The sequence below is a fragment of the Lygodium microphyllum genome, chromosome 9, assembly GCF_053477565.2.
Source record: "Lygodium microphyllum isolate KBCC chromosome 9, Lygodium_microphyllum_v1.1.10, whole genome shotgun sequence".
Taxonomy (NCBI): Eukaryota; Viridiplantae; Streptophyta; class Polypodiopsida; order Schizaeales; family Lygodiaceae; genus Lygodium; species Lygodium microphyllum.
In genome coordinates, this window is record NC_141143.1 from 65,218,479 (window position 1) to 65,244,045 (window position 25,567).

A 25,567-nucleotide genomic window follows, 5' to 3' on the forward strand; every position below is an offset into this window, starting at 1 on the left:
TTAATTGCCATAGCAGGTTACATCAATAAAGCCTGGGTTTGTACATTATATTTTGATAGAGCTTTGCAAGGACCTATTAAGCATGCAATGTCAAGCGTATTTGTGGAAATGCAAAACTCCTAGTAAAACTGTAATTAGGTTTGATAGCTTAGTTCTTTGTGTGGATTCTTAGTTTGATGTTTCCTAGTTGGATTTTCTATATTTGTCTAGCTTAGGATTTGTTTTTGTCATTTTCTTTGGATTTTTGAGTGTGGAAACTTGATAGCCTTGGTCAAGATTTGGTATGTTTTTTGACAACTTATAGCCAGAATTTGCCAATAGCTATTGAACATTATGAAACATGTATGATTTCTTACTAAGACTCTTGCACATCACGAGGATAATGGGTTCATGAGCACTTCATGTTGCACTTGTCAAATACACTACACTCGGGGGTCATCTCCTAATTTTTTTAAATACTTCCATACCATGGATTGGGTTTATGCACATTTAGCACCTTTATTGAGCACTAGCATGTCATGAGGCCCATTGCAGCTATATGTAGTAAATCTTAGTTGCACACACACTTGAGAGAGCACCTATCATCAAACATGCACTGTTTTTGCACACACAAGATTTAGGAAATTCATCACTCAAATAGGAACTTCTGGTTGAGTGGGAAAGGTGGTTGGTGAGTTTGAGGGTCATGAGAAGGACACCGCCAGTTTTGAGAAGGGTTGTTTTCTTGGTCAACATCTTGAGAATCATTATTATTTTTTTAGCGATAGTGAGATTTTGGGTGGGTGAAGCAGACTATGATATTTTCTTTGCTGACATGTTGAGAGGAGAGGATAAGGATCTTAAATCATCAAGGAACTGTGTTTGCATTTTGCATGACACACGGGCACATGTAGATAGGCTAGGCACTATTTTCCAATGCATCCATTTTTCTTCATGTGAAGCATCGCTTGATTGATTGCATAGCATGGATTCGACTTTGCATTGCTTCTCGATCGCATGTATGGTTGAGCACATCATATATTTTCAAAGACATACTTTTTTTTTCAGGATACATTGTATGAACAAAGCCAAGTACATATGAAGGAAATATCAATCTTTGAAGGCTTGAAGGGGTGTGAAAACAAATTAGGAAGATTCAAGTTTTTGGATAATATAAAAAAGGAGAATGGTCAGAATGTCAAGGGATATTTTTTTACTTTAAAAACATTGGGGGTCGAATCAAGAATCTCAATGTCATAAAATGTGTGGTTCTTAATGAGACTGATCTGAAGTTAGTAGTTGGGTTTGTTAAGCCTATTGGTGACATTGTTTCTCCTAGCAAGTCAAGGCAATTTTATATGGTGATGAAAAGGAGAATCAAGTGATATGGATTGCAAGTGATGCATTCTATGCAGAATGGGACGTGTTTTAGAGATCAATACTATTCTTTTGCTGATTGGTCTTGGATATTGTGAATCACAACAAAGTTTCAAAGATAGGTTATTTAGCTATTTTATGCGATGATTATTGTGAGGCCTACATGAGTTGGCTAGTGGCATGCACGTTGAGGTCGAAGAATTGTAGTATGATGGAAGTTTGGCATGGTTCATCAAGTTGGAGTTGACATCCAATGTCATTGGAAGAAAACAACTATGAGGATAATATCATCTACAATGTGAAGGATAGACATTCATTATTTTTTACTGATGTTGGAGACGTTATATGAGGAGATTGTTTCGATTAGTGGAGCCGTCAGAATTCAAGGGAAAGTTACTACAAACTGAGGAGATTAACCATGAACATGGAGGAAGAATGAATTCCTGAAGAAGATGACTATAGTTTTTGGTTGTATATTGATCAAGTTGAAGGTCAATGAGCTAGCAAAAGTCATTGGTCAATGTTTTTTTTCTTAATATAATGCGGTGTTATATTGAATTAATCCAAAAATTTATATGTTCCACCAAAAGGGGGAATAGCCAATAGAAGGTACAAGAGCCTGCCTCCAATTTAGTAGAGTTGGAAGTTGCCGATATCACGTGCACCAAGAAAAAGGAACCAATTGTTCAGAACGAAAATAATTCTCCTGCCAAGACTGTAAAGTTCCACCTGCCAACAAAGGGACAGAGTAGTATAGAACAGAACAATACAGTACAGAGCATTGTAGTGCCACAGAGAGTTACAAAGACAGTCCCAGAGACAGGACCAGAGGCCCAGGAGATAGATGATATAGAAGTACCTCCAAAAACAGAAGAAATGCCAATACTGCAATTATTAGAAGAAAAAGGAAAGATGAAAATAGGTATAGCTCCATTCCCCAGCAGGCTAGAGAAGCCTGTGGATCCTATCAAAGATTATGACTTGGTAAAAGACCTAGACACTTTTAAACCAAACTTAACATTCTGACAGTTGCTGATGTTGTCTCCCAACTGCCGAAAGAAATTCAAAAGCATCTTGACAAGAAGACGTGGACTAAGGATCGCTCCTTCAATAGCAACCAAGACCAATAAAGCCCCGGAGCCTGTAAAGGAAGTAGATGTGGCTAATGCCTTCCTAGATCCTGGAACACCAGAGATTAGTGTATGGATAGAAGGATGCTTTATTTGAGATGCATTGATTGATGGAGGCTCATCAGTAAACATAATGATGGATGTGACAATGAAGGACTTAGGATTGCAAGGAATTCAACCTATACAGTGGCTTATCAAATTAGCAGATCAAAGCAGAATTAAACCGTTGGGCATCTTTCCATATGTAAAAACAACCCTTGCAGGAAGAGACTATTGGCTGACATACCTGGTGGTCAAACCAAATTCTTATGGGACCTCATACCCTTTGCTGTTGGGAAGACCTTGGCTTTTTTAAGCAAGATCCAGGACGGACTGGTCCAAAGGAACCCTAACCCTAGGCAGAGGACCCAACAAAGCGGTGTTAAAGCTGTATGGATCGCAAAAAGGCAATGGATCCACATCCATTGAAGTCATAACTGACTCCTCCAACGAGGTAACAGATGGTACAACAGGAGACGAAGAGACTGTTAAGCAGATATTTCCTAAGAAAACAGAGGCACAGTCCCTAACAGTGGGCACTGTAAGCCAACTACCAAGGGAAGTAAAATCCTTGTCCATGGGTGAATACCTCCTGTCTCAACTAGAATTAACTTCTGAAATCACCTCTGACAGTGAAATAGAAGCATGGATATATTGTTCTCCCTGTTACATGACAGTCGCAGAGACAGTACAGAGACAGTATATAGATATAGTACAGATACAGAGCAGAGGTAGTATAGAGACAAAGCGGATACAGAGACAGTCATAGAGACAATAACAGATACAGAGCCAAAGCCAGAGCTAAAGCCAGAAGCAGAGTCAGAAGTTGTGATAGATTCAGAAGCAGATGTAGATGCAGAAGATATGTTCTTCTCCTATAGAGCCTCTACAGAAGTAGAGACAGAGCCTCTAGAGGAAGAGGATGAAAATGATGAGGAAGAAAATGAATCAAGTTATGAAAGTGCAGATGAAGAATTTCCTCTAATAGCGGATGATCTTGTTAATGTCCCTACAAAGATCTCAGAGGCCAAAGATCTCAAGGTGCTGTATGGAATGACCATGGTTCCATTTGGGTTGACCAATGAACCACAAAATATGCAGAATCCGTATAAGCAATGGATTAGAAGCATAAAAATTAAGTTTACCAGTGGCTCCTGTCGCCCTAACGTTCAGCCCAGAGAAAAGATGATGATGATGCTCCCTGCCAAGAGAAGCTAGAACCATCAAAGCCTCAGCCCATAGAAGGTCCGTGCTATGTGACATTCCTGGACCCATCCTCTCAAGATGAATACCTAAGTCCAAAAGAAATCATCACTCATATAGAAGCAAACAAAGCTCTAATACCCTTCCAGCAACCTCAACAGACAAATGAGTCATTTATTCAGAAGGAGGACATTGGTTCTAGCAGAACATCAGACGAGGACACTACTCTCTTAAAAGAGTCAGACCTCTATCCAGAAGTAATCCGTGGGACATTTATCGGCGAAGTGAAAGGTGAAAGACAAGTGACATTCTTGGATACTGGTGGTACCGAACATCACCTGAAAGTGGGTCTCAATCTTCCAGAAGAAGAACTAGTGGTCCTGCGAGACCTACTCAAAGAGAACTTAGACGTGTTTGCTTGGTCATATAAATACCTAAAGGGGATTGATCCCACAGTGTGTCAACATCACATTGACCTAGAGCCTGATGCCAAACCTGTAAGGCAAAGACAAAGGCGTATGAATCCTAATTACTCTACTCTAGTGAAGGCTGAATTATTGAAACTTCTCGAAGTAGAGTTCATTTATCCCATGGCTAACATTGAATGGGTTTCGCCCATTGTGGTAGTACCCAAGAAGAACGGGAAACTTCGAATATGTATGGACTTTCGGAAGCTCAATTCAAAGGTGAAGAAGGATCATTTTCCTATCCCTTTTACAAGCCAACTCTTGGACACAGTGGCAGGCCATGAGCTGTATTCCCTCTTGGATGGATTCAACAGATATAACCAAGTCCAAATTGCAGAAGAGGCCCAATCTAAAACAACCTTCACCACAAAATGGGGGACCTATGCCTATAGAGTGATGCCATTTGGGCTCTGTAATGCTCATGCAACCTTTCAACGAGTAATAATGGCTGCCTTCCAGAATCATCTTCATGATTTCATCGAGGTGTATCTTGATGACTTCTGTGTCTATAGCTTGATCTATGAGCACTGGGGACACCTAGAGCAATGTTTTGACAAATGTCGAGAGTATGGGATTTCTCTCAACCCCGACAAATGTGTCTTTGGTGTCTCATCAGGAGTTTTGCTAAGCCATATTATCTCGGAATAAGCAACAGACCTGGCAAAGATTGAGAAGATTGATGCCTTAACAGCACCAACAAACCTCAAGCAATTGAGAGGATTTCTTGGCCATGTGGGCTATTATAGAAGATTAATTGGACATATTGCAACCAAGGCAACCCTGTTGAGATATCGAGCTCCACTCGTGATACGCCAGGGTGACCGTTGTATATTTATGTCACCGACTTGTCAGTTGCAGACGCGGTTGGTACACCGCCCATGAATAATAGCTACATGATAGCTATCCTTATCTATTCTAGTTCGTGGCCCAGTTAGTATGCCACCTTAGTTAGTTGAGTTTGGTTGAGACCCATATATAGGGTTCTTCTATTTCTTTGTACTAGAGTTCTTTTGGCTTACACAACTAAGAAGAGGAAAACTGTTTTCAGCCTCCACCCTTGTGTGTCTTCCCCCATTGTGCAAGCAAGAAAGCTTCAAGCGAGACTCCTTCCTTCTCTCCCACAATCTTGACATGGTATCAGAGCCTTGTTCGTGGTAAGGAGCTCAAGAAAGCAAGCCAAGCTCGCGGTGGTCTGGTAAGAGGAGCAGTGTTGCTTTCATTTTCTGTTTTGGGAGCAGATCTCTGCAGGTAGCACAGCTGGAAATTGCAAGAGTGCATTGTCTCAGGTTGAGACGCCCTTCGCGGTGAAGCAAGAGGGTAGTATATGCTGCGGGACAGGGCTTTAGCCCTTGGCGACCTTGTTTTTTTTATTTGAGGCCATTTCGGGGCCTGTTTTGCAGACGGAAGTTTTCTGCACGCACTCAGGAAAAGGCTCGGTTTTATGCTGTGCAGCCACTGTTCTACAGGTCGGTGAATAGTTACAGTAAAAATTGCATTGTATGCTTGTGCGCAGAGACATTGGGAGTTACAGAATCATCCCTGTTGCCTGTTGATGCAAAATCGTCACTAGGAAGTGACTGTGTGGTCAAATACCACTTTCGCCAGTTTTGCAGATTCTCCCTTGTGAGGGTGAAGCTGTGGGTTTTGCAGTGACAGAATTTTTTGCAGTCTTTTGTAATGGCATCTGATTCTCTTTCACAGATTGTCACTGAAAAGCTTGACAAGAACAACTTCCAGGCATGGAAGTTTAGAATGACGAATTTCCTTATGGGAAAAGGATATTGGGAATTTGTTGCAGGAAATGAAGAAGAACCAGTTCTTCCTGATGTTCCCAATCAACAACAAATGCAGGCATTTAAAACATGGCATGAGAGAGCCAGGAAAGTTATGTATTGGCTGTCTATCAGTATTTCAGACTCTATGATTGTGCATATTCAGGATGCAAGTACGCCAAAGGAGGCATGGGATACTTTGTCAAAAATGTATAGCACAAATACGCAAGCCAGGAAAATGCAGCTCAAGCAAGAGTTGCATAATGTGCAAAGAGAAAGTATGAGCATCAACGACTACCACATGAAGGTGAAGAAGATTGCAAATGCACTTGCTTCCATTGGGTCGCCAGTGGAAGATGATGATTTAGTTTCCGTGACCTTGAATGGTCTAGGAAAGGATTATGCACAGTTTCGGACATCCATTTCAGTTCATGAAAGATTTCCTGATTTTGAGGAGTTGATTGCTCTTCTAATTTCTGAGGAACAGAGAAATGGTGGTGCATCTTCTTCAGGAGGAACTTCAAAAGAAGCTGTCTTCTACTCAAATGCTGGAAGAGGTAGAGGCAGAGGTAGAGGAGGCCGATTTGGAGGCCGTGGCAGAAATCAGAATATGCAGCAAACTCAAGAAAACCAGTCCTATGGAGGAGGACGTGGTAACTCTAGAGGCAGGGGGAGCCAAAGAGGTCGTGGTGGATGGCAAAGAGGCCAAAATGCAAACAGTAATGTTGAATGCTACTACTGTGGTAAAATGGGTCATATGGCTAAAGACTGCTATAAAAAGCAGAATGACATCATGAATGGAAAACTGCAACAAGGGAATTATGCATCTTCTAGTAGACAGGGTGATGACAGAAATGAGCATTTGTTCATGGTGCAGCACATGAACAATTCTATGACAAGTGCAGAAGAAAGCAATGATGTATGGTATGTTGACTCAGGTGCATCAAACCACATGACAGGTCATGCAGAATGGATGGAGGATGCAAGGAAAATGGAAAAACCAGGATTTGTGGAGACTGGTGATGATACTGCACATCCTATTGTGCAGATTGGAAAAATTCCCTTGTCTATGCAGGGTGGGAAAAAGAAATACCTATCCGATGTATTTCATGTCCCGAATATCACCAAGAATCTGGTTTCAGTTGGTCAAATGGTTGAACAGGGCTTGCAGGTCAGATTTAATCCTCATGGATGCTTTGTTGAGGATATGAAAAATAAAGGTCGCTTGATAGCAAAAGGAAAGAAGAAGGGCAGAATGTTTACATTGGATGCAGACATGTCTGAATTGAGTGCAGCAATGTTTGCACATGGGACCGGTGTAGTTGCATATATTGATATCTGGCATAAACGCATTGGTCATGTTAATGTACAGTGACTTAAATCAATGCAGGCCCAAAATATTGTTGCAGGATTGCCCAAATTCAAGGTTGCAGAAATGCATAAGGTATGTGAAGCCTGTCAGTTTGGAAAACAGGCAAGGAAACCATTTCCTAGACATGTTCAAGAGAGTGAGAAGCCATTGGAATTAATTCACTCTGATGTGTGGACAACTAAAGCTGCATCTCTTGGAGGCTGTCATTATTTTGTCAGTTTTATTGATGACTATAGCAGAAAAGTTTGGGTGTATTTTATGAAAAAGAAAAGTGAAGTTTTTGGGCATTTCAAAACTCTTAAAGCTATGGTTGAAAAAGAAACAGGCTTGCAGATAAAATGCCTAAGGTCAGATGGAGGGGGAGAGTACCTCTCAAATGAGTTTGCAAAGTTCTTGCAGGAGCATGGCATAAAGCAGCAATATTCATGCAGTTATACCCCACAACAAAATGGAATTGCAGAAAGGAAAAACAGGCATATTGGAGAGGTATCTCGTGCCATGCTCAATGAAAAAGACTTGCCAGATTTTTATTGGGCTGAAGCAGTTGCTACAGCAGTCTACATAATGAACAGGACTCCCACTGCAGCAATACATGGAATGACTCCAGAGGAGAGGTATACTGGTAGGAAACCAGATATTTCTCATTTGAAAATTTTTTGTTGCATTGCCTATGTACATGTGCCAGATGAGCTGAGATCCAAGTTGGATCCAAAAGCTGAGAAGTGCATCTTTATTGGTTACTCTCTGCAGCAAAAAGGGTATAGATGCTATAACCCTTCTACTCGTAAGTTTACAGTGAGCAGAGATGTTGTTTTTGATGAGATGAGTAGCTGGTATAAACCAGTAAATGTGATTGATGATGAAGATGCACAAAATGGTAATGCTACACAGAATTCACAGCAGCAGTCACAAAATATTAGTGGACCTGGAGCGTCCTCTAGCAGTGGTTCACATTCTTCGCCATGGACAGGCAGATTGAGATCAGGAGAATCTTCTCAAAGCAATGCAGATAGTGGTATGCAGGTATCACGAAAAGGAAAAGAGAAGGTTGATCAGCCCATGTTTGATGTGAATGCAGGTCACTCTTATGTGGATGGTGAATCCAGTGGCTCAGAACAGAGCATTGATGATGAGTTGGGTATTCCTTCTATTGTTACACCTGGAGTAAGGAAGACCAGGGATGTTTTGAGAGCACCTGGGAGTGAACCTACTTTGCGCAGGTCTATGAGAGCTAGGTATCCTGTGGATAGGCTGAAATATGATGGATTTACAGCCATTCACTATGCATATATGGTTAAAATGATACAGGAACCAGAACCCACTTCTTTTGAGGAAGCCATGGGAAAAGAAAAATGGGAGAAAGCCATGGATGAAGAAATGGATGCCTTGGAAGCAAATGCTACATGGGAGTTAGTACCTTTGCCTAAAGGTAAGAATGCAATTGGCTGTAAGTGGGTTTATAAGGTGAAGCACAATGCAGATGGTTCTGTGAACAGATACAAGGGAAGATTAGTAGTCAAGGGGTATGCACAAACATATGGCATTGACTATGAAGAAACATTTAGTCCGGTTGCAAGGATGGCAACCGTAAGAGCAGTCATTGCTATGGCTGCATCAAAGGGATGGTCTTTACATCAGATGGATGTAAAGAATGCCTTCTTGCATGGTGATTTGCAAGAAGAGGTCTATATGGAGCAGCCACCAGGTTATGTGCATGCTGTTCATCCTGAGTTTGTTTGCAAGTTGAAGAAAGCCTTGTATGGCTTGAAGCAAGCACCTAGAGCATGGTCTGACAAGATAGGACAGTATCTTGTCACTATTGGCTTTCAGATTTCCAAGGCAGATTTCTCACTTTATGTGAGAAAAACAGAGAAAGGTATTATGCTACTTGTCATTTATGTTGATGATTTGATTATGACAGGTGACAGTGATGAAGATATCCTTCATGTGAAAATGCTATTGAAGCAGAAGTTGGAGATGAAGGATTTGGGAGAGCTGCGTTATTTCTTGGGCATTGAGGTGATTAGATCACCAAGTGGGATACAGCTCTTGCAGAGGCAGTATGGATTGGACATGCTGTCCAAATATGGGATGACAGGCTGTAAGCCTATTTCAGTTCCTTTGGAGCAAAATGTGAAGCTGAGCACAGATGCAGGTGAGCTTCTAGAAGACCCTACTATGTACAGACGCATAGTAGGAAGTTTGATTTATATGACTATTACCAGGCCAGATTTGAGCTATGCTGTTGGATTGGTAAGTCAGTTTATGCAGGCTCCAAGGAAACCACATTTGGATGCGGCTAGACGCATACTTAGGTATGTGAAGTCCACATTGCAGTATGGACTATTTTATGAGACTGGGGTTCAGATACAGTTGCATGGATACACTGATGCTGATTGGGCTGGTAGTATTTCTGATAGACGATCTACCAGTGGATATGTATTCTCTTTTGGGAGTGCTGCAGTCACTTGGAGCAGCAAGAAACAGCCTACAGTTGCCTTGTCGAGCACAGAGGCTGAGTACAGGGGTGCAGCAATGGCTGCATGTGAGGTAGCTTGGTTGCATAAGCTACTTTATGATATGCATCAGTCTACAGATGGGCCAGTTGTCATTTATTGTGACAACATGAGTAGTATACACTTGGCAAATAACCCAGTCTATCATGCTAGAACAAAGCACATTGAGGTGCATTATCACTATGTGCGAGAGAGGGTTTTACTAGGTCTTATTGATCTAGTTTATGTCAGCACAGAGGATCAGGTAGCTGACATATTCACGAAGGCATTGGGCGCAGAGAAGCTGCGCAAGTTCAGAGACCTGCTTGGTGTGCAGGAATTGGGATTGAGCTCGAGGGGGAGTGTTGAGATATCGAGCTCCACTCGTGATACGCCAGGGTGACCGTTGTATATTTATGTCACCGACTTGTCAGTTGCAGACGCGGTTGGTACACCGCCCATGAATAATAGCTACATGATAGCTATCCTTATCTATTCTAGTTCGTGGCTCAGTTAGTATGCCACCTTAGTTAGTTGAGTTTGGTTGAGACCCATATATAGGGTTCTTCTATTTCTTTGTACTAGAGTTCTTTTGGCTTACACAACTAAGAAGAGGAAAACTGTTTTCAGCCTCCACCCTTGTGTGTCTTCCCCCATTGTGCAAGCAAGAAAGCTTCAAGCGAGACTCCTTCCTTCTCTCCCACAATCTTGACAAACCCCTCTGCACAAGCTCCTAAGGAAAGAGGCGGATTTCCTTTGGACTGATTGACTGTGAAGAAGCCTTTAATACCCTAAAAAAGTGCCTTATGCAAGCACCTATCTTACAACCTCCTGATTGGACGAAGGAATTCCATGTGCATACAGATGTATCAGTTGAAGGGCTAGGTGTTGTCCTATGTCAAAAGGGCCCCTCTAAATTAGATCAACCAATATATTATGCAAGCCGAAAGGTCACTGATAGGGAACGAAACTACACAGTGACAGAGCTTAAGTGCTTAGCAATGGTGTTTACACTGGAGAAGTTTCGACACTATCTATTGTCAACGCATTTCAAGTTCTATGTGGATCATGAAGCCTTGTCCTTCCTGATGAACAAAGCAGATGTTAAAGGACAACTGAAGAGATGGTTACTACTATTCTAGGAGTTTGACTTCGAAGTAGTCACTAAGCCTCGCCATTCCCATGTCCTAGCTGATCATCTATCACGGATCCCTCAAACAGAAGCAGAGGAACAAGATGATCCAGGCCTTTCTAATGCTTCTTTGTTTCTAGTTGAAACAGTTACTCCCTGGTATGCAGACATAGCCAATCTCCCTGGTATTCAAGAAGTAGGGGATTGATTTCGTGGGTCCCATTAATTCACCCACCAGATGGAAGTAGAACAGATACATCCTAGTATGTACAGATTATGTCACAAAGTGGTGTGAAGCTAAAGCTCTGAAGCGAGATGATGGTAACAGTGTAGTCCTGTTCATGTACGAGAATATTATCACCCGTTTTGATAGTCCCCTTGAGCTAGTAAGTGACAGAGGTACTCATTTTCTTAATAAAATCATGGAGGAGTTGACAGAGATGTATAAGATCCACCATCGCAAGTCCACTCCTTATTATCCTAGAGCCAACGGCCAAGTTGAAGTCACCAATCGCATCCTCTGCTTGATTCTGACAAGAACGATTGCCGCACATTGTCGCGACTGGGACAATTGACTTACAGAGGCTCTCTGGGCATATAGAACCTCCCATAAGACAGCTACAGTACAGACCCCTTTCCAGCTAGTGTACAGTATAGAAGTCATCTTCTCTATTGAGCTGGAATTGCCCTCTTTGCGAGTGGCAGCTAAAGAACTCTTGGGAGATGATGAGTCACTGCAATGCCGTCTCCTGCACTTGGAATGCTTGGATGAGATATGGCGGATGGCCCTACAGTGTGTGAAAACCTCTCAAGTGCGATGCAAGGCCTATCATGACAGTTTCATCAAGCATAAGGAGTTCAAAGAAGGTGATCTTGTTCTAGCCTATGATTCGAGATTTGGCAAGTTTCCTGGCAAGCTTCAACAACGGTGGATGGGCCCGTATAAGGTACTTGTTGTCAATCCTAACGGCTCTATTCAGATGCAGACCGTTGATGCCTCTGATGATCCTTTCCTCATCAATGGTTATCGCCTGAAAAAGTATTTCCCTCCCTAGGGATCTTGACAATCACAGCCGACCTACCTTTTCCCTTTCCCTTTTGGGCAGTGCACTGTCATTTTCGTCATGCTTCTGATAGCCCTTATGATTCTCCTCATGAGGCGGTCTCGTTCTGCTACCCCCTCGCAGAAACATCTCAACCCGACCTTGTTCTCTTCTTGTCTGATCCAACAACAGTGGCGAGGTTGGTCCTGACATATGGTATTTCTAACATACTCTTTCTTAATGAAAAAAAGAAAAAAAAGAAAAAGAGGAAAACCAAAAAAAAAAAAGGAAAATGAGAAAAAAACAAAACAAAACAAACAAAACTGTTATGGGAGAAAATGAAGAAATTCCCTATCATAATAGGCCTCGTCCCAAGAAAAGGTGGAAACACCCTTTGGCGAGAAGCTGACTGTGGAAAAGGTGGTAACACCCCGCAGTTTAGGATAGCTGACTCACCAGTAGAACCTCTTTGGCAAGTAATTTGAAGCCACCTTCCTTGGTGCGCTCTCTGTAATATCAGTCCGTCTGTCCTTCTTAACAAACGACTCTTCTTACAATCATTGAAATATGAGATTTGTAAGCTACCTCCCTGGGTACGCCTCGTCTTCAAGATCCTGCTGACAACAACAACCGACATGACCTTCATCATAAACCCCTTGAGTGATGTGAGCTTTCATCCCAACAGGATGGGGATGTGAGTATGGGTTGCCCTCTGTATCTATCAGAGCATGAGACAAAGGGTGGGGGGAGTGACCAGTCTTTCCCTTTAAATCAAATGAGAGGTGAGATGTATGAACGGAGTGTGCCATGCACGGGATGGGCCTCACAAAGTACAACGCACGATTTGTTCATATGCACTGCACCATAAGGCTCCCTGGCCTTCCTTCTTGCACTGTATGCCAGCATAAGGTGGAATGCATAGTTGCACCATCAATTGCGCACAAGGCATACAACCTCTGCACAAGTGACCATGAGGATTACATCAATGGGTTTCGGGAATGGGCTGCCCTCTGTATCTATCAACCGAGCGTGAGACAGAGGGTGGGTTGAGTGTGACTGATGTTCTTCAATCAATTATCGAGAGGTGAGGATTGAGGGACGTTGCGACAATTGGAGTTAGGTACGTTCCCATTTCCTTATGCACCCACGGGCTGGGTTTCTGCCATCAACACAGGACACGTCACTCTATTCTGTACATTGCACTATAAGGCTCCCTGGCCTTCCTCCTTGCACCTATGCCAGACGAGGTTGGACGCACTGATGCACCATTAATTGTGCACCCTAGCATACACCCTCTGCACCATTCCTTTGTTGATTCCTAAACCGAGTGTGAGCTCTCGGTTTCATTATTATTTTCTTGAGTGACGTTAGTAATGGGGCGAGTGACTGCTCTTTCAATCCATTTGAGTGATCCTGAGTTGAGTGCAATATCTCTCGCCATCGACAAATTTCCTACGATTCCTTCAACCAGCTACCTCCCTAGGTACTGCCGCGTGGTCCCTGCCATGAAGAACGTGTTGTGAAGATACCTTGTTACCTCCTATAGCTGACAATGATACAAGACGCAACCTCGATAGTCGACATTCCTCCTTGGCAATATGGGCCAAGTTTTTCTAACCCTACACCTTCTGTTTCTCAGTGATGGTTATGTCTTAAGTGTGGAGATGTTCGTGGTTGGTCTGATGTGAGTTATCAGGTCCTTGATGTTTGGTTTACCCTTCCTGCTAAGGTTTTAAGTGTGGGGACGCGTCCCTACACGTCTATGTTGCATATCCCCCTGCATATACCCTGTTCTGATCATGTATCCATGCCGTGACTTCATTTTACCCTGATGGGGTCCCTTCCCCACTCCTCCGTTCTATTTTCCCTTGTCCGCGGAGCTATTCTTTGACCATTTTTCTTTCTTTTTTGTTTTGTGACTTTTCAATATGAACGGACCCTACGTTCACCGGAATCCCAATCCAACCTTATAAACTTGTTTTTCCCTTCGAACTGCCTATTTTTTCTTTTTACCAACCCGTGTTCTGACATATCGTTCTCAAGTTATTAATTTTTAAAGTAATTCCCATAAATTGGACAGTTTTCCATGTGAACGTGTCTTTATTACTTCGGAATCCTGATTTGATGTGTCAGGCCTATCCTACCCCTTCCCCCCGACATATTTCCTTTTTTCTCCGTATCATTCCGATGCACGGATCATCTGTTATTAATTTTTGTGGGTTTTCAGGCCCTTTTCATGCCTATTTTTCACATTTTTCCATGTGAACCTGCCCTCTTTTCACCAAAATTCCAATTTGATTTGATAGCCGTGTCTTGCCAGCCTTTCCCCCACTTTTTCCTTTTTCCATTCCCCTCTTCCGATTGCCGGATTTTTAGTTATTAATTTTTTTGACTGTTTTCAGATGCATTTTTTGTGTTTTTTCCATGTAAAACCCTCCTAATTTTTCCCAAACTGAGTTTTAATGCACCAGTCCTGTGTATTCCTTTCTTTTGGATATTTTTTCTTTTTATTGTATTCTATTCCGACGTACGGTTTTTCCCGTATTAATTTTCGAGTCCATTTTCAGGCCCATTTTTTGGGTTTTTCCGATGTGAATGCATCCTATCTCAATCGGAACTGTGTTTTATTGTGATAGGGTTGTTGGAAACATTGTTCTGCACACTTTTCCTTCTTTTCGCCCTTCGTTCTGATACGCGGATTTTCCGATATTAATGCCCGTATGTGTTTTCGAGTTTTTTTTGTGTTTTTCCCATGTGAACACCCTGATTTTGCCCCGGACCCAATGTTGATATTTCCATCATTTTCCCCTTGTCTCCCGACACATTTTTTCTTCTTACGGATTTTTGATGCGACGAACGGTTTGGATTTTATTAATTTTTCTTCCTTTTTCTCGTATGATCGCTTTTCTCGTATCACGCGTGAACGCGTCTATTTTTGGTTTTACGCGCCTCGGGACACCCCGTGGCGTCCGTGGTTGGCACGTCACTGTCCCTGCCCGTTTGACCCCGTCACTATATTTTTTTTTTACCCCTGCCCGTGCATGCACACGAGCTGGGGATGTGTTTCTTGCCCCTCCATTTTCCATTTTTTATTTTATTTTTCTATTTTCCCTTTTAAAAAACAAAAACAAAAACAACCACAGCCAAAAAAAAAAACACACATACACATACACACAAAAGAACAGAAAGAAAAACAAGAGACAACAACCAAAACAAAGGAAAAAAGAAAAAGAGAAAAAAAAGAGAAAAAGAAGAAACAAAGAAAAAAAAACGAGAGAAAAAGAAGAAAAACAAAGAAAGAGAAAAGAAAAAGAGAAAGAGAAGAAAAAAAGGAAAGAAAAAAAGAAAAGCAAGAAAAAAATAACCCATACCTGTTGCTGTTGCGCGTCCGCGTCCTCCCCCTTCCTCCCTCCTTCTTCCTCCTCCCCTTCTCCTTCCTCTTCTTTCCTCCTCTCCCTCCTTCTCTTCTTTCTTTTTCTTCTCCTTCTTCTCCTTCTCCCCTCGGCTGTGGCGCCTGTGCCGCTGCTGTTGAGCCCTCCTCACCAGCCGCTCCTAGATGCCACCCCTCGGCCGTCGTCATCTCTTCACCCACCGCCGCCGGACACCTCTGATCGTTGCCGCCTACACCCTCGACGCCGCCTGTCATTGCCGCCCGACGCCGACTACCATCCCGCGGCTCCAGCCGCCCCGTTGCCGCCTTCGCTGCTCCTTGTCCAGTACCACCACCACCTGCCACGACCTCCTCGCCCTGCACCGCCACAGCAACCGCCACCCCCTGCAACCTCCACCACCACTGCCACCTACATCTTCCCCCTCCTCCTCCTCCTCCTCCTCCTCCCCCTCCCTCCTGTTCCCCCTCCCCCTTCCTCCTCCTCCTCCTCCTCCCCCTCCCTCCTCCTCCTCCTCCCCCTCCTCCTCCTCCCTCCTCCTCCTACTCCCCCTCCCTCCTCCTCCTCCACCACTGCCACCTACATCTTCCCCCTCCTCCTCCTCCTCCTCCTCCTCCCCCTCCCTCCTGTTCCCCCTCCCCCTTCCTCCTCCTCCTCCTCCTCCCCCTCCCTCCTCCTCCTCCTCCCCCTCCTCCTCCTCCCTCCTCCTCCTACTCCCCCTCCCTCCTCCTCCTCCTCCTCCCTCCTCCCTCCTCCCTCCTCCCTCCTCCCTCCTCCCTCCTCCTCCACCTCCACCACCACCACCACCCTTCTGGTTAGTATTAACCTAACCTGAGTTACTAACTAACCTAACATTAGTTACTAATTCACCTAACACTAGTTAATAGTTAGCCTAACCCTAGTTAGTTTCCTAATCAACTAACCCTAGTTAGTCCTAACTAACCCCCCTCAACTAACCCTAGTTAGTTTCCTAATCAACTAACCCTAGTTAGTCCTAACTCACCTCCCTCAACTAACCCTAGTTAGTTTCCTAATCAACTAACCCTAATTAGTCCTAACTAACCCCCTCAACTAACCCTAGTTAGTTTCCTAATCAACTAACCCTAGTTAGCTTAATCGACCCCCCTCAACTAACCCTAGTTAGTCCCCACCCTAACCTAGTTGACGTAGCTAGACTAACCAGACCTAACTACACTAACCCGACCTAACCAGATTAACCTAATTAACCTGCCTAACTAGATTGACCTAACTAACCAGACTTAACCTACTTAACCAGACTAACTTAACTAACCTAATTGATTTACTTCAACTAAATTACTTTAATCAACTTTCTCAGACTAAGCTAACCTAATTCACTTAATCTACTCATTTAGCACCCGTTCCTGCCTTTTCTCTTCCGTTCTTTTTCCGCTGAGTACGGGTGTGCTAGCGGGCGTTCACGTGCGAGGACGTGCTTCCGACTTGTCCGTGCGGTGGAGTATTGCAATCCACCGTTCACACGCAGTCATCCTTCGCTGTTCACACGCAGCCCAGGTATCGCCTTTTATTTTCCAACCCGCAAATACATAAAAATAAACAAAAAACACATAAAATTCCAAAAATTCATTTAAAATCAGAAAAAAATTGTATAAATTTTTCTAAAAATTTACCAATATTTCTAAGATTCTTTGGAATATTTTTTAAGTGGAAATTAAAACAAATAAATTGCAAAAATTCAAAATCTTAAAATTCATTCAAATTTACATGAAAAATGAGTAAAATTCATTAAAAATGAGTGAAAATACATAAATAACTTCAAAAAAATTCCAAGAAATTTCACAAACCCCTACCCCTTTTTTCACTAAATCATCAATTAAAAATATTTCCATAAAAGGTAAAAATATTCTTTGAAGCCAAAAAACCCCAATTTTAATACTACACTTCATAAAATTTCATTTTAAATCCTAAAAATTAGTTGAAAAGTCATGGATAAATTAATATACATCGTGGACACTTGCTAGATAGTTGGAAATTCACTCTTACACTTCATAACATATTCATGTGTTATATATCTTGATTTAATTATTTTTTAAAAAATAATAAAATAAAAATAAAAATAACAAAACAAACCAAACCACACACTATACACAATACAAGTACACGTAGAATTCAAAAATGAAAAAAAAACCACAAAAAATAAATTTTAAATCAAATAAAAAAATAAAAATCAAATCCAAATGAAACAAAAACACTAAGATGCTATATTTTTTTTCAATCTCAGTGGTCTTTGTTTTTATTTGACTGGATTCATTGCATTTGGGAGACTATTCCGTGCGCCTTCAGTCCATTGCATACACACCCCTACCAGGTATTTATTTTGTGAGTTTTATTTATTTTCATTATTCCCTTAACCACAATTAATTGCTAAAATGAACTTTATTCATCCACTTTTCCACGTGCACTTGCGCTAAACACATAGTTTTTAATAATAAAAATCAACCAGTCGTTCACTTTGCACGCGCTACGTGTGCTAAAGAGGCACCTTAATTTTTAAATAAAAATGAGCCATCCGTCACAAAAAAGCACGCGCTGACAAAAAAAAGCACTCCACACCACCATTAATTTCTAATTAATGAATTTGCATTTAGAGACCTAGTCTGGGAATCGTAGTCCGGGTTTCGATAAAGCAATGTTTCACCCTAATAAATTGTAATTAAAATTTTAAGAAGAAACCGTTGTTTTCTTATTAAGGTTTATAACCTAATAAAATGTCACCCATTGTTAATCCTTCTATCTCTAAGCAGGACTTGGCAGTTCTCCAGAGATAGGCAACCTTGTGTCCTTTGTTCCAAGATAAAGTGGAAAGATTGCAGTTCAGGATGGATTTGTTATGGTCAACATTGGAGCACTTCCAAGAGTATGTTCCTCCGGACCATTCTTTCTTTGTCCACTATCAATTGTAAAAGTTGGCCTTTTACATGAAGCTTTCAACGATGAATCTTCCTCTTCCAGAGGATGGTTGGAGTGGGACTTGGTCTTCTGAGTTGCTGCAGAAATGGTCTGTAGAGTGTTTGAAGATTCTGTGACGACAGACATCATATTGCTATCATATATGTATCTACGAGGTGATCTATTGATTCTAGATGAAGTAGATATGGCTTGGTATGTGGGGGATGTGGTTTTGCAAGCTATTTTGTATGTCAACTATTTGGAGTTGCGGATAGATGACATGTCCCAGTGTTACTCCTCAAAAGTGGCTACTTGCCCTGAAAATTCTTGGCACTCAATGATTGATTCTATGGTCCTGAATCAATGTCAAAACACATCTTCTACCTATATACAGAGCACTAACCAACTGAGGGTGGATCTTCTAGCTCATCTTTCCAAAAACCATCCATTTGATTCAACCTTTTTTTATGCCTATCAGAGAAGATCTGTCTTAGGTCCCTCTGTTCCTAGCCTGTTGTACTACCAACAAATGGCTCATTGCTATGATATCTATCTTTCCCTTTATCAAACTAATTCAGCAGCAATCTTACCTCTTCTTTTCCAACCTCAATCTTTTCCTCAAATTCCCATATTTACCTATTGCTCTATTGAAGATAGAGTATTTATTCCTTCTCCACCATGCCCTTCTCCATCTATCCATATACCTTCTACTTTTCCTATTTATCAATTAACACCTTTCCTAACTGATTCCCTAAAATTTTTAGCCACTCCTTCTTTAACTTATTCCTGCTTTTATGGTTTTTCCTACCCATCTCTTCATCCTCTTTTACTTATTCCACTTCCATCTCCTACCACTTCTATTTCTCAACCCCCTCAGTTGGTTAGTGAATATAAAGGGTTTGATCAGCAAATTCTCAGAAGAAGAGGATGGAGCTTGACTGATTCTCTTACAGGACCTCAGATTAACTGGCCAATAATTCCAGGGGATTGGACAACTACCAGTCAAGCATACCAGAACTACCTTCATTTTGCTCACCAATATTCACAATCTCTAGATCCTTCAGTGAGATTGACAGCTCATTTTGTTTGGTATCTAGCATACATGCATAGGCATTCCCATAATGATCAAAAGGCCATTTCAAAACTTTATATGAATTTCAATGTGAACATTGACTCCCACCAGTTAGATGTCCTATATTTTCATGCCCTATGTCTACCTAGCAGATACCTTGTTTTGCTAGAAAGGATGTGTTGCCTACAGTTCTTTCAAAATCCTCCAAAGACATTTGTAGATGAATCCTTCTCCATGGATCATTTTCCAAACCACCAAGCCTTCAAAAGGGATCATCTTCATTGATGCCTTTGCAATGTATTTTGGATGATTCTTAGTGATATATATCTCTCTTTTTGGAGGTGTCATTCAAATACTTGTGTTAGTGTTTGTGTGTGTGTGTTGTAATAATTGTATGTGATGAGTTCATGCCGATTGAGAATAATTTGTTCGAGAGCTCTTTTCAAACTATTGATGGTGGATGGACGCCTATGGTGCAAAGCTGAAGAGAACCTCTCATATCCTTTACAAATTTGTTATGACTTTTAAATTATTAATCAGATGAGTTAAAGAATAACAAAGTTTTCCTTTAGTAGTATTTTTCTATCAGATACAGGTAATAAGTTGGGGTCATGGTTTAGTGAGACTATTGAAGATCCTACAAAAGACAACATTCAGCTCTTTAATGAACTTATATTCTTCTTTTCCTTAGGTCGCGAGGACACTTCCTTTCTCAGTGTGGGGATATGTTGAGAGTGGAAAAAGACTGAATTTTTGACTAATTTTTGTTGTTTTTAAGGACTGAATGATTGATTTTTGATGGATTTAGAGTGATGTATGGTTGTTAATGGAAGTGTTTGAGAGTGTTTTGGATTATATTGATTATGTTTTAGAAGTTTATGATGATTCTCAGTGGAGATATGAAGCTCTATGATGTTCTGTTAAGGTTCTGATTGGTTTTGTATACCTTCTGTATAGCTTCTGTTTTGTTCTGATTTTCTTCTGTATGAAGCATGGATTGATGATTGATGAAGATTGAGATCTTTTCGAAGCCTATTGAATAGTTTTTGATAGTTTGGAATGATTTGAGTATGAGTTATAAGGTTTTGATGACCTTCTGTAACCCTCTGTAGACCTTTTGTAGAGCCTCTGTCTCTGTACTGTAATTGTACTGTAGCTGCTCTGTCTCTGCTCTGGTACTATACTGTAACTATTCTGTAGACCTTCTATAAGTGTTCTGTAGAATGTATGTGTGACTTTGGGAAAGTTTTCTAACCTTTGGAAAGGATGAATCTAAGTTCAAAAGAGCTAAAACAAGTGGAAGAAGCAGCTGCTGAAGATTGAAGAGAAGATTGAGTGACAGTGATAGTAGTGAGTTGTGAAAAGACACTGTAGTGGCTCTGGTGACTCTTCATATTAGACATACCTCTTGGGACGTGCATCCACGACCTAACAAGGATTATTGAGAGTTATTATGAGAGTATTGTAGTGAGGATATGATGTACTATTGATAGAGAGAGAGAGAGAGAGAGAGAGAGAGCCAGAGATAGCCAATTCTATCAAAACAGTATAACTGTATATGAGAGATTGAGAGAGAGAACTATGAAGACATTGAAGATGAATACTATGTGATTGATTTCCATTCAAAGATGGTTTATTCTTTTGTGTTCTTTGTTCTATTGATGGATTCTATGAAGATGTTAAAGATTATGGTTGATTCTATCAAATCCGTGGGAGATATCTACTATGATGCTGCATGAAGATTTGTTGTTTTCTTTGTTTTGGTCATCAAAAGAATGAAATAAAAGCTTGTTGATGTTACAATATAGATTTTCTTGCAAGAGAATTCCCTTTTCCTTGGTATTCCTCTTGGGGCTCCACTGAAGCTCAAGCCATGGTGAAGGATAATGCTAAGGAGATGGCAAGTTTCATTATGGAGCAAATTGTTTGCCATTTTGGTCCACCAAAGGAGATAGTGTCTGATTGAGGGACACACTTCTTCAATAAACTTATAGTAGCTTTGACTAACTCTTTGAAGATTAAGCACAATACGGCTACCCCATATAATCCTCAAGTGAACGGTCAAGTTGAGAGCACAAATAAACAGTTGGTGGGAATCTTGTCCAACATAGCATCAAAAATTAAGTGCAATTGGGATAAGAAATTTTATGTGTAGTGTGGGCTTACAACACGACATTTAAGAGAGCTACAGGCCACACCCCGTTCAAGCTAGTGTATGGGAAAGAGTGCATTTTGCAATCGGAAATAGAGCTGACAACTGTGCATTTTTCTCTTAATCATTCATTGGGAGAGGTGGAAGCATTACAAGAAAGGTATACTTCTCTGGCACATGTTGATGAGATTGGGTTGCAGGATTTACTACATCAAGAAATAGGAAAGCGGAGAATGAAATCCCTTCATGACCTTTGGTCAAAGAAGTACAACTTTGCAAAATGTGAGTTGGCGTTGTATTATGATGCTCATCGTGAGCTATTCCCAGGTAAATTGGAGCCCAAGTGAGATGGACCATACAATATTGTACGTTTAGGAAAGAATATCTCTACAGTCCTTCTAGCATATTTCAAGGGGTAGAGTTTAAGAATAATTTTAATTTTAATAAGTTGAAGCCTTACTATATGTAAGGGCTAACATTGGGCTTGGTGCCTATGCATGTCCTTCATGATTCAGCTTTAACGTGTATTAGGTACCAAGATGATCAAATGGGATGAATCATTCCATATCTGGAGCATATGTATCTAGAGCAATGTTACCACCAAGGTCGAGTGATCTAGTGGAGTAAAGGGTATCAGGTTATTGAGTGGCAAGTTGGATCTTTTACGTGGGAGATTAAGGTCTACTGCCACCATTATCAATGAATTCTGAGGAGTGTTCCTATTGAGTTTAGCGAGGAAGGAGGGATTGTACCTATTATACATCCTCTCTCTCAACTTGATTTTGATTATCAAAAGTATGAGTGAGTTAATTAGTATGGCATGGCCTATCACTAACGATTGGGTTTATACTTTGTATTTCAATGGAGCTTCTAGAGGGCCTGCTAAACATGTGAGCGTTGGTGTGGTCATTAAAGATCCCTGACATAGGGTTGTTATGAAGGTGGGAGTCTATTTAGGACCTTCCTTTACTAATAATATGGCACAATACAAGGCCTTGATCATGGGACTAAATGTAGCCCGATGTGGTGGTATCCGCCGATTATTAGTAAAAGGTGACTCGTAGTTAGTAATCAATCAGCTGAATGGGACCTATAGTGTGTGAGATCCCATCTTATGGATGTACCATCGTGCAGCCTTGGATATATTGCATATTTTTGAGACGGTAACATGCTAGTTAGTTCCTCGATAGTGAAATTGCTTTGCGGATTCCCTAGCTAATTATGCTTTCATTGAAGAGGTATTTTTCAATTGTGGTCTAAGGGAGCCTTTACAATTACCTTTTAACATTAGCCCATGACTACTTTGGGACTTCTTGCTAACATAGCCTATTTTGGCCACCAATGGTTAGTTTGGGTTATGAGTCATGTAGCAATTGAGCACCGTCCTACTCTGTCATGGACGCATAGGATTGTTAATCATCATATTTGTCAAACACCCCTTGCTATTTATGTAGGGGGGTTAGCTAATAACCTTATGTACTTAGTATAGGGCTTGAGGAGCCCTTATCTTTGGTTGGTTTTGTGCCATCATAGAGATATATTAGGACCAATGGTTTGTTTCAACTTTACACTACTAAATGGTAGTGAAGTTTATTATTTCATTAGGCCAAGAGGGCTAGTTTGTTGGTTGTGAATTGTTATACTCCTTTAGGCCAAGAGGGCCATGTGTATGTTTGGTGCAAGTACATTTAATAGTTTTCTATTCTAATGATTGCATCTGACATGTTTGATGAAGTGCTTGGAGGGAGCCTTTGTTGCATCGGAGCTTCTTGTGGCCATTCCAGGTGATGGTGATGTCGCCTTTTCAAGTTTTTTCCTTAAAGTTGACAATGTTATATGTGTATGTGGGGGTTATTTTCATTTTGTTTATTGGGGACCGAAAATCAAGGCACTAAGTCCTAGGGTTAGGTTAGATATATCTGGGGGAGATTCGAGCAGTTGTCTACCTCCTATTAAGACATTGACAAGCATTAAAAACATGTTGTAGAGGGTAGTCCTTGTGACCCTATTCTGCTAGCCTACTAGGTAGTCATTCTAGGGAGTCCTTGCTAGTGTGAGAGGCAGTTAGAGAAGCCTACCAAAATAAAAAAGTAGAGAAAGTTTTGACTATATCTAGGGATAAAATTATATAGGTGTGTAAAAAGGGGTTCTAACCCCTTAACCTAGAAAAGAAAAGAAAAAAATCCTAAAAGCAATCAATTATCGCCTTGTAGAGGCCTGGTGGATCCCTAGGGATGAGTCAGACCCAAAGCCGATGCCTTGTCTTCCTAGGGATAGCAGCTAGCCAGAATAAAGTATAAGGAATGTTAGAGCAAAAATAAAAGTGAGCGAAACAAAAAAGGATTAAGTGTTGCCTCATGAGAGCTTGGTAGGTTCTTGGGTACTGAGTTAGGACCTAATGCCAATGTCCTATTCTCCTTGGGTCACTCTATGCTCAGCTCCCTCATTTTTACAAGCCCAATTATGGAATTCTTGAAAGAAAAGTATGTTAAAAGAAAAGTTATGATGATCAGGCTATAGAAGTCCTCACCTCGTAGGAGTTTCTGTTCTAATCGTCCTACGTTAGGTAGGTAGTTCATACCACCACTAGGATGACCTCTTTGATGGTTCTTTTATCCAGTCCGTGTTGGAGCAGTTGGTTAGCGACTTGCTCTGAATTTCTGTCAGATTATGCTGGGCCTATCCCTTGAGGATCTTCATGCCTTGGTTTTGTCAAGGGGTAGGGTGAGAGTTGTTCTTGTGCTTTGTTGTGTATATTTTTTGTGGCAGCTTGATGCTTTTTCTTATTGTTGTTTGTGCAGATCAGTTTGTGGGATTCAACAAGCTAATCGCTCTATCTCGTGGTGGTCGCCAATGAGCAAAGATTTTAGAGGTAATTTTTGAAGCGAAAAAGAGCCCAAGAGGCCGTAAAAGACCAAATTTTCATGGAAAATGAAACGATTGTGGATTGATGAGCTAGAGTTTTCCTAGATGGAGCTCAATGCCAGGAACCCAACGTAAGTCTTGGTTCGTCGATCCGAAGTCCATTTGACCCCCATTTAATCCCTGCAAGGTTTCACATTATGAAACAGCTAGATGATCCGAAAGTTGGGAAGTGCATTACGATGGCGAGATCTATAGATTTCAACGTCACGAAGCTAGCTGTCCAAACGGATCTCGAATCCAAGCTCATTTGCCCTCTGAAAGTGAAAAACCCACTTGGTGGAAAGTGTGAATACATAAATTTGAACCAGTTTGTTTGAAACTTAAGCTTTAAGCTTAAATAAGATTAAGAATGGAAAGTCATAACTTTTGCAAAATGTGGGGGGAGGGGAGGGGGGTGCCATTTTTTTCGACGCTCCCAAATTCTCACTTTTTTATCATTTTCTTGTCTACAATAATATCAGGAAGATTGCTCTTGGCAACAAGATGCTCCATTTTCTCGCCCTTCATCGCTACAGAGATCAATGAGAATGACACATTATATAAAAAGATCTTATTTTAGTATTTCTCTCTCCTCTCTCCTCTTTCCTCTTATGGACTGTTCTTATGTATCAATGTAAAAGAGAGGGGGAATGAAATTGACATTTTTTGTCAAATGATGATGCGAGAGTGGAAAGAGATGTAAATCGGAGTTGGATGGATCATCAACGGGGTCATGGAAGAGCATCAACAGGCCTCCAACATCAAAAAATGTGTGTCATAATGAGCGATTTTACAAGGAAAATGTAGATTTTATCGTTTTATGAATTCTTGTTTGAAATGGTTAGCAATGCTTGGATTTAATTGCAATCCTCTATTTGATTAGTCATGTTGAAAGAATCATTAAAAATCAATCGTACAATAATTTTATGCAAAATACGCAAAACCGGAGACTAGGCAGTTTAAGGAAAAATATGCAATTTTTGGGTTTTTGTTTGCATTTACCATTCCTATGGAATGAAACATACCAAGAAAAACATTTTCTATAAGAGCAATCAGTCTACATCTGAAAATTGGTGATTATCAACCATTTTCTATAAATAAATAGAAAAAATA

General features: G+C 41.0%; 1 protein-coding gene across 1 annotated transcript in view; it reads right to left on the reverse strand.

Annotated features, from left to right (window-relative positions):
• Positions 1–1,986: 1,986 nt before the first annotated feature.
• LOC148031120 (pentatricopeptide repeat-containing protein At5g27110-like) overlaps positions 1,987–25,567 on the reverse strand; it is a 41,321-nt gene continuing 17,740 nt past the window's right edge. Inside the window, exons 6-7 of the mRNA XM_087685544.1 lie at positions 15,524–15,784; positions 1,987–2,085 (exon numbers count right to left, since the gene is read on the reverse strand). Coding sequence (XP_087541670.1) covers positions 1,987–2,085; positions 15,524–15,784 — 360 coding nt within the window. The remainder of the gene's footprint in view (positions 2,086–15,523; positions 15,785–25,567) is intronic.